General features: G+C 46.3%; 1 protein-coding gene across 3 annotated transcripts in view; it reads left to right on the top strand.

Annotated features, from left to right (window-relative positions):
• Positions 1-207: 207 nt before the first annotated feature.
• nbeaa (neurobeachin a) overlaps positions 208-9,702 on the top strand; it is a gene marked incomplete at both ends in the record, with an annotated part of 101,510 nt that continues 92,015 nt past the window's right edge. For all 3 annotated transcript variants that reach the window (XM_083987227.1, XM_083987226.1, XM_083987225.1), the window contains one exon: positions 208-531. In XM_083987227.1, coding sequence (XP_083843353.1) covers positions 208-531 — 324 coding nt within the window. The remainder of the gene's footprint in view (positions 532-9,702) is intronic.

Genomic DNA, 9,702 nt, shown 5'->3' with positions numbered 1-9,702 from the left:
GGGTGAATTCAGAGGATTCTTTTATTTTTTTATTTTTGGAACCAGCTCTCCCTTGTTTTTTTTGTTTTTTTTCTCTCCTGCGCAGTGGATGGTTTTTGTGCAGCAGCAGCAGCAGCAGCAGCAGCAGCAGACGCCCGAGCTTGTAGGCTAGAGCAGGTGTGAGAGACAGCGGCGACCGCTCCTCTCCTCCCTGTTTCCAGAGGGGAAATGTCGAGCGAGAAGCCGGTTGCGGCACCACCGGGCTCTGCTTCTTCGCTCACGGACACAGACCGAGACTCGCATCCTCCTCCTCCTCCTGCTCCTGCTCCTCCGGGCTCCTCCGTGCAGCAGCAGCAGGTCGCCGCGGGCGCTAGCTCCGGCGCCACCGGGGAGAGGATGGTGTCCGCAGCCGGCTCTATGGTCCTCCCGGCCGGCGTCATCAACCCGGCCGTCCCGATCAGGAATATCCAGATGAAATTCGCCGTGCTGGTGGGCCTGATCCAGGTCGGGGAGGTTAGCAACAGGGACATCGTGGAGACCGTGCTGAACCTGGTGAGTGGAAACAGGAGCGAGCAGGAGGAGGGAGGAGGAGGAGGAGGAGGAGGGGGGAGGAAGGAGGGAGGAGGAGGAGGAGGAGGAGGAGCGGGGGGTTAGAAAACAGAGACAAGCAGCCATAGAACACAGTAGAATCACTGCGCCCTTACCCGCTATGTTTTATTTACGATGGCTCACTCCCATGGTTGTGTGGCTTTCAGGAGGATGATGTCATTTGTTTGTGAGATTTCTCCTTATTTCTGCAGATGGAGAGGGAACAAACAGAGGCCGCGTGTTTGTGTGTGTGCGTGTGTGTGTGTGGGGGGGATAAATAAAGCTGTGATATTCTAAAGCATGTGACCCCCACCATGCAGGCATGGAGGGTTAGTCCATCCACCACCGGCCATTGTTGACTACATGACCCGTTTGCGGTGCAGCAGCAGCAGCGGGGAGGAGGAGGGGGAGGAGGAGGGAGAGAAAAGGCATTCGCAGTCCAAACAGTTAGTAGGTAGAGGATGTGATGGGAGAAAGTGTCATGCAGCCTAATTCTCCTGACCCCGACGTGTATTGATGCATAGGCAGCCGGGAACTAACGGGGCGAGCGCGAGGTCTCGGTGTTGCGCACGAGAGCCAAACAGGATGAATCCCGTTTTTTTTTTTTTTTTAATTCTCTAATGAGCGAAACCGGTGCAGGTACACGCTCCAGTCGATCACCGACACAAATGAATACAGCACAGACAAAGGCCGACTAGCATTATGCTACCCATCGACATATGTATGTGTATGAGGATGCAGGCCTATTGTTGGAGGCAGGGCCCTGCATCCTGTGCGCAAAGCAGTGGATGCAAAAGAGTGGCTCTGACACGGGTTAGCGTTTTATATTGCTGTGCGATTGTTTAATCTATGGATCACATTATTTATTTGACACCCCCCCTCTCTCTTCACCACCACCTCTCTCTCTCGCTCTCTCCTCCATCCTCTCTCCTCCTTGTTTCGGTGATGCTGGGCCTACCCTACACAACACATCAGGGGATTTAATCCAGCTGGGAGGAGGAGGGGTGGAGGAGGAAAGGGGGGGCAAAATGTACAGCAGACGTGGGTCTAGGACTAATGCGTTAGGAGGATATAGGATGTATACGTGTGTGTGTGTGTGTGTGTGTGTGTGTGGATGCTGCCTGGCTGTTTTCCCTCCTCCATGCATCAGGCGATGGCGTGTACTGCATGGTATTACATATCTGCCATGAAAAACGGGGGGGTGGAGGGGGTTCTGGTGATTATTTATTTTTATTTTGAGGAAGAAGTAGAATAACGTGGACATAATTTATAGGCTGACTCCAGTGCAGTGCTTTCTGGAAGGTTGACTATTTTCAGGGTTTCAGTGGAGCCGGTGTGGCCTATTTACTGAGTGGATGCTCGGAGCAGGACGGCCTACAGCTGGGCTAAACCATTTCCCTCTCAGTCAGACTGATGAGCCGTCCGGATTCAGGTCGCCTCTCATCTCCCAATCGATTATTGGTACTACATGGAGGAGCAGGTGGGGGCTTTGCTGGCTCACTCCGACCTTGTCTTCTTCCCTTACAACCCCACCACCACCACACATACACACATACACCCCCTTTGGCTGCACAGGCTGATAACCATCCATCCTGTTCCACGGCCCCTCTCCTTCACTCTGGAGGGGCTGAGAGGAGTGATGCTGCCTGCATAGACTGGCCTGGCAGGGCAGCGCCATGCATTTAAAAGCAGGTGGATAGGAGGAGGAGGAGGAGGGGGGAGGAGGAGAAGGAGAGGGGGGTTGAGGGAAGGAGGGAGGGTGGGGGAGGAGAAGAGAGAGTGGAGGAGGAGAGGTGGTAGGATGCTGCAGTGGCTATGTGCTCAGAAATCACCAGCTGATGCAGAGGAAGAGGGAAGGACTCTGGATTGGTCCACAGCAGATCAGTGAAAGCTCATCAGAGCGTTCAGCTGAAATGTACTCCCGTTTTGTTGTTGTTTTTTTTAACATAAATAACCTGCGCCGCACTTTTATATTTGTGAATGTTGGTCTGATGCATTAACACACAAAAGTGCCTGACACTCTGACAAATTAAAGCAGTATGTGTTGGCATTATAAAGCTTTACTTGCTAAATCCTGAATTGAACAATCAGTTCTGGTTGCAGGGCTGCCAATAGCTAAGCCTGTTAGGGAATTCTGTTGCCCAGCTCCTTAATTAAAAGAGTTGAAACAAAGAGGTGTGGAGGCAGGAAACCTCAGTGGTCATGCTGCTGGTACAATGAGTCCACTGTGACCCAAAAGCTGATCCATTATTCCAGTCAATGTGGGAGACCACAGCAGCCACATTCACCGTCCTACCCTGGCTGTATTGATCAGATCCCGCTGCGGCTTGGTTGAACAGATGGCTTGTCGGCTGGATCAGATATGGCCCCCCCCACCCCCGTTCTATACGGGATGATTCGGGCCTTTGGCAAATGATGAACTGCTGAGTCTGTGTGAAGAAAGAGAAGAAAAGACGAGATAGAGGATAATAATAATAACAATAATAATAATAAAAAATCAACTTGGGCTGGAACACCGGCTGCACTGATGCTGATACAGCGGCCAAACAACAGAGCAGAATCAGTCCATCACCACGGCTACCAGTGCAGCCAGGAACACTGGGCCTGTTATTGTTTCTAATATTGTAATACCGTACTAGTATATTGAAATAAAAAAAAAAAGTGAAGATGTAAGATACAGTGGAGGCAGTGCGCGCATATAGAAACACATTTATTCTCTGTGTGCGTGTGTGGGTTGCTGGTGGCGAGGTGCTCGGCTATTACCATCAACAAGGCATCACAGTTGTCAAGGCAACACTGCTCTTTGACTGCCTGCCTCCAGACGCTCAACCACCTGGTGTTGCTTTCCACTTCCGGACTTCTGTCACAGCATCTCTCTCTCTCTCTCTCTCTCTCTGTCTCTCAAGCTCTTTCTCTCTCTGTCTGTCTCCTACTATGTGATAATGTTTTTGTGTTTTTTTTTTTCGGGCTTGAGGAAGTCAAGGAAGGAAACAGCCCTGAATAACTGAGGGAAGTGCAGCGTGATATTTAGTGTTATTTTGTATAGCGGGATCACCAGGGGAATAAACTCGGGTTGTGAGCAAATAGGTGGCAAATTGAAAGTCGCACTAGTTTCAGGTGTTTGGGGGGGAATAGGCCACCATTTTTCCAAAAGATTCTGCATTTATTATTTTTATGACGGTGGTGGAAATTATTTCGCATATGCGTCAAGATCTCCCATTGGTGTCAATTTGAGGCTGTGAAGTGGTTAGCATTTGATTTGCAGCATTTTTTTTTCATGTTCACTAAAACCTCACGTGTGAACACCTGCACTTGTGAAGTTTCTCAGCTCCATTTATACAGATTTTTCCCCCCCCTGCCGGTATGTGTGAATAGATCTGTGTACATCAAGCCAGTAGTGGATATTATAGATCTAGTGGTTCCCAACCGGGAGTCAAGGTCCGTTCAAGGGGCTTTGAGATGAACCAGAGAGGCTGCCTGGTGATTGATAGGACAGGAGCGCTGTGGAATCACTTAATAGTTTTCTAACACAGGCCTCATATTGAGCAGGTCCACGAAAACCATCCTTTTCTTGGTTGATGTCTTCATAACCTGTTATATTCAGGTGCCAGTGAAGTCTCATTGCTTTGTGTTGACAGGCCACAAAGGTCCACTATTGTAAAAGGCGCCACACAGAACACTGCTTTCCTTCCTCCCCTTCACTTTACTGATGGTTCTGTTGATTGAAACTCCCCCCAAATTATCCAGGTCGATGGTCGGCCACTTCCACCCGAGGCGATGGTTGTCTGCTTCGGCATGTCGCGATGATGGATACTGGAAAGAGGAAGGTCTACTCTGGAGGAATGTTTGTTGACAGATGGAGGAGGGCTGACACGTGCTTTTGTCTGTTTGAACTGCACCGTCGTATCTGTTCTTTCCTTTTGAAGAACGGAGGGGTACGTTTCAAAATGCATCTACAGGCGGTGCTGTCAGTCCGTCTGCCTAAGTACGGCACCAGCTGTGCTTATTTATAGACAGCTTTATCTAGTTGTAATGCTTTTTTTGGGATCAAAACGGCGCGTTTGTCTGGCAGGGAGGGAGATTGTTGGTGGCAGAGTCTGGCTCTGGCTGCCGTCTCGGCCGCTCCGTGCTCCTTCTCTTCGCCTCGTCTTCTTCTCTCTTTCGCCCCTTCCTTCTTAGTCAGATGCAATTTCTTCTGGCAGCGTCAATCCCCACCTGAGCCCCCCTTCAGTGGTCCCACTGAGTCTCTGTTAGCAAACGTCTCATTATTCTTGTCCACACACTCCACAATCACCAAGGTCACCTGATACCGAATCCACAGCCAGCAGAGTCAGAGTCAGCACATCACATGGAGCCTGACACACACACACTCTCACACACACACATCCAAAATATATACATGCACTTATCTAAATGATCATATGCTGACATTCAGACATATGTTCAATCATTTTCACACATAGCAGCCCTCTGATGTTTCTCTTTCCAGGAAGACGTGATAGATAAATGATAAATAAATAAAATAAAGACGACGAAGAGGAGGGGAGGAAAAATGAGGCATGAAAAAGACTCTTTCAGTGTTTTATCTCTGCCTGACCCTCTGCTTTGAGGGCAATGACATTGACTTGCTGATTTAGACCTCACAGGCGCTTTTTCTTCTTTTAAAGGAATAGGTCGCCCAATTTTCAAACATATTCTGTGCTTGTTTGCCCTGAGGTGGTTTAGAAATGCAGGTACAAAAAAAAAAAAGAATTTAATTGAACTGTTCTCCCAGCATGCCCTTTGGTTGCACACTCGGGGGGCACAGGCTAACTGTTTCCCTGCAGCACTGTAATCTGCTTGCATGGCCATGGCCATGCGGGGGGAATAACAATGCGTCATTGTGCGCGCGCACATGTGCCATGCAGACGACTCTCGTTACAAGCATCCAATTAATAGATTTAAATGGCCTAATAATGAACGTGTGTCACCACCGGTGTGTGTTTGGATGGGCTTTCGCATAGTAAACACAATTGATGTCTATTTGAAATGAGCAGTATTAGATCGTTTTCTCCTTTAGAGTGTTGTGTGTCGTTTCCCAGCACCGTTCATGCTCCATTGTGTTTTTAGTGTGGCAGATTCTAGCAGGAGCTTCTTATGTTATTGTCATATGAACTATGACGGTCACCTTTCTGTTATTACCACTGACTAATAAGAAAAGTCGTTTGTGCTCCTAAAACTACTGGACCTACTCCGACCGTCACTGTTTCAGGTTTTTCTTTAATTAAAAAGAAAAGGCGACCTCTGTCTTCATCTTTCTGTTGCTGTTGGAGACGCATTGGATTTATCCCTGATTTTACAACTATTTTGATAACTAATGAATCCTTTTTCAGCCATTTGTCAAATAATGAATGCAAAACTTCTCGTTTTAGTTTTTCAAATGTGAAGATTTGCTGCTTTTTATTCTCAGTTAGCCCTAACCCTAACTCCCTACCCATTTGTTGCCCTAATCTTTCAAAGATCATTAGATTAATCAAGCTCTTCCTGCTTTATGTCCAAGCAGTGTTGCCTTTTACAGTAAAGTAATGCAGGTGCTTTCGCATTTAAGTCTGAACCCAACAATGGTCTCATTTACTGTATAGTAGTATTTGAAATCATATTGCTAGTCCTCTTCTTTACTGTGTGTACATAGACGCTGTAGTAACAGCTCTTGTATAAGAAACAAATAAAAACTCAGGCAACAATTTAATTAGGGTGCAACTAATGATTGTTTCCATTATTGATTAATCTGAAAACTATTCTCAAGCACTCATTTAGTCAATGAAAGAAAGAAAGAATGAATGAAAGAAAGAAAGAAAGAGAAAGAAAGAAAGAAAGAAAGAAATCTTTGGGGAAATAAACCGATTTCCACTGTAAGACAACGATGAGCAGCAAATCTTAACAACTGAGGAGGATCTGGAAGTTTTTGCTTAGAAATGACTGAAACCATTGATTACTTTTTGTCACTCAATGAAATGATTCATCATTTCCCTCCATTAAATGTCATGTTCGTTTCACTGTGACCCTGAGTTAACTTCTGTACAGTGGAACTTCTGGTGTATCTCATCGTCTCCATGAAGGGGACAGACAAACATTGGCCTCAGGCTCATGCTTGACGATTTCAAGACGGAGATGTCTCAGGAAGAGGGTGCACATTTAGTTTATCTTCAGCCAGTGTTTTGCAGGAGACGGCGATGGGGCTTATTCTCAGGGAAGATGAAGTGCTGTAATGCTGCAGAGAGTCAGTGTGAGCCTGGGGGCTGCAGCCAGTCAGCTACATTAGCTAACGGAGACAACAGCACCATTACTGACTCATGGAACAAAAAAAACAACTCGTTGTTGTTGTTTTTTCACGGGGTGACCTACCACTGTAACTGCATGAACACACTCTCTCTCTCTCAATACCAGTAACACACACACACACAAGTGCTTTGGAGGTGGAGGACAGAGGGTGTGGCTTCCACTGCAAGGTCATGAATGACTCTGCTATCTATCACACAGCTGGGCTGTCCTGACCCCTGCATGAGAGAGAGAGAGCGTGGAGGAGGATGACGCGGGGAGGATCCTCATCTTTCCTGTAGAAATAGCGACGGAGGGAGGGAAGATGGTGAAGGAGGGGAAGCGAGATGATGGGATGCAGTTAGAGGGATTTTAGAGGAGAAATTGAAAAGTCTGTGATTGTCCTTCAGGTGCTCTCTCTCCTCTTTGAGCGAAGCCGCTCAGGTCCAGTTTTATGGCGTTCAGCGGGGGTCTGATGAGTTCCGGCTGCCCCCCGCGGCGCCTCATCACGCTGCAGGTATCACTACGCTCCTCTGCTCGTGCTTCCTGTTGATTGAAGGGTGGAGTACAGCAGGGAACTGCGTAAACAGGAGAGTTAGCACACTTTTCTTACATGAAGAACAAATCTTGTTAGAGATACCTTGACATTTTAAGTTTTAATTGGCCATTTTTCCTCATCAGTCACTTGTCACTCTGTGGGATTAGCTTGTACTGGCTTGTTAATACGAGGCTGAACGGGAAGGGCCGTACTTAAAGCTTCCATGCTCTGAGGCATCTAGAAAGCCAGTTTCCACAGTGTGGTGAATATCTGGGGTCACAGAAAAATAACCAATTAAAAAATCTAAATGTCAAGTCCCTTAAACGACAAACTCTTTCGTTCCCAAATCCTCTTTGTAAGTGAGGTTCTCCATAATGACGTGCTCCGGAGCCAAATGAGTCTTTTTTTTAAAAAGTCTTTAAGGTGCTGATTCCTCCTGGTTTCTCTGTCGTTTCTCTTTTTAGGCTTAAGTTATAACACGGTTTTCTCTCTCTCTCTCTCTTTCTCTCTCTCTCACCACTCTTGATTTGTATGTGTGTGAGCGTCGGAGCCAGTTAAGCATCCGGGCTAAACCGTTCACCTCTGTGTCTTAGAGCGCTTCAATTCTGCTCTACTTCTCTAAATTCCGCCTCATCCATCGTTAGCTGCTATTTCCAGATGCTGGGATTTCTCAGCGGATCAGCCATGTCTGAGTTTTGGGTGAGGGCACCTTCTGGGAACGGGATAGGATGGGATGGGGGGAGGCGCAAGACAAAAATGTCCCATTCTTAACGACACCTTTTGTTACGTCCTCCATCTCTCCATTCTTTATCTCCTCTAAGCACATCCATCTCCCTAACCCCTCGGTGTAATCTCATCCCTCGCTCCCTGACTCCCTGGTTGGGTGAGGCGGCTGGTGGATGAATGTGGATGATCCCTATTGTGAGGAGGTAATGGAGCTGTCTGCAGTGCCGTTGCTTTTTACTGTTTCTTTTCTTCGCTCGCCGTCTCCTTCCACTCATCTCTGCCACATTTCAAACTAAGAAAGTCTGGAGGGAGAGAATGTGCTGTTAGCCATACGTCTGCCAACGCGTCATCTGCAGCCTCCTGGAGCTCTGCTTTTGTCAGTGTGGATGTATGGCGGAGGAGAATGACAAAAGGCCTGCTGGAGGAAAGATGTGCAGGTGTCTCAAACTGACAGAAATGGCTTCTTTTTTTTTCAGAAGCTCTGAGCTTCCATATAAACATTGTGTTGTGTTTTTGACCTGAAATGGGATTGTCACAATATAAGAAAATACATTTACCAGTGAAATGATTTGTGCAGCACACACACACACACATCTCTGTGTAGTCGGTGTGCAAGCAGCAGGTTAAATTGACTAGCGAGGTGAAAATATTAATTTAAAAAGTAGACATTGTTGACATTATTTTGACAGGCTGAGCGGTGAAGACGGTGTGTAATGGATGTTGTGAGTAGAGCACCCAGCTGATCTTATGAATTAGCCTAAACAAGCTAACGTTAGCCTCCGTGAACAAACATGCAGGCACAAGCCTTCTGATGCAACAGATGCCAGCTGACGCATTTCACGAACAATAACGGTATAACTTGAAGGACATGAACACGGCGACATTAATATATGAACATTATGTTGTTAATGTAAAGTTAACAGCTGAAACCCACTCAGTGTGCCGGTCCAGATGTCTCTTGGCACTATTTGCATATTGGCTTCTTGTTGTCTATATGTTGCAGGCTGCCACTGACCTGTTGCTGCTGCCGTGCCACGTGCCGTCTTCTTCACTTCAGGGTTATTATAGTGCCCTAGTTACAGCGCTGTAGAAAAACAATCGACCTGGTGCTAGCCTAGAGTGATTCTTGAGAAACACAAAGAATAATCAAAGACGCCAGATTGCACTGATTTGCCACAAGAGCAGGTTAAAGAGTGGATTTCATAATAAAAGCATGGCTCATTACCAGCAGCTGTAGTCACATTCCCTATTTGCTCTATACATTAAAACATTCAGTATCAATCTTAATAAACTTTGATTAGACATTATAATGATCATGCCAACAGATCTGGGTTTTAGTAATTTTAATCACAAGATATAATTGTTCATTATGTATCAATATATTCAAGCTAATAGAAAGTGAAGGAGGTTCATAAAAGATATAGTAGCTGTTCGTATTTTACTGCATATTACCAAGTGATTTCCACATGAATATTAATGTTATATTCAAAATAGATGAGGATAAAACCTAAAACACTGAGCCCTATTAAAAAAAATACCCTATAAAATATGCCAAAACTAAAGCAATCAGTAAT

The sequence above is a fragment of the Trachurus trachurus genome, assembly GCF_905171665.1.
Source record: "Trachurus trachurus genome assembly, chromosome: 14".
Lineage (NCBI taxonomy): Eukaryota > Metazoa > Chordata > Actinopteri > Carangiformes > Carangidae > Trachurus > Trachurus trachurus.
This window is presented reverse-complemented; position numbering and strand designations above follow the sequence as displayed.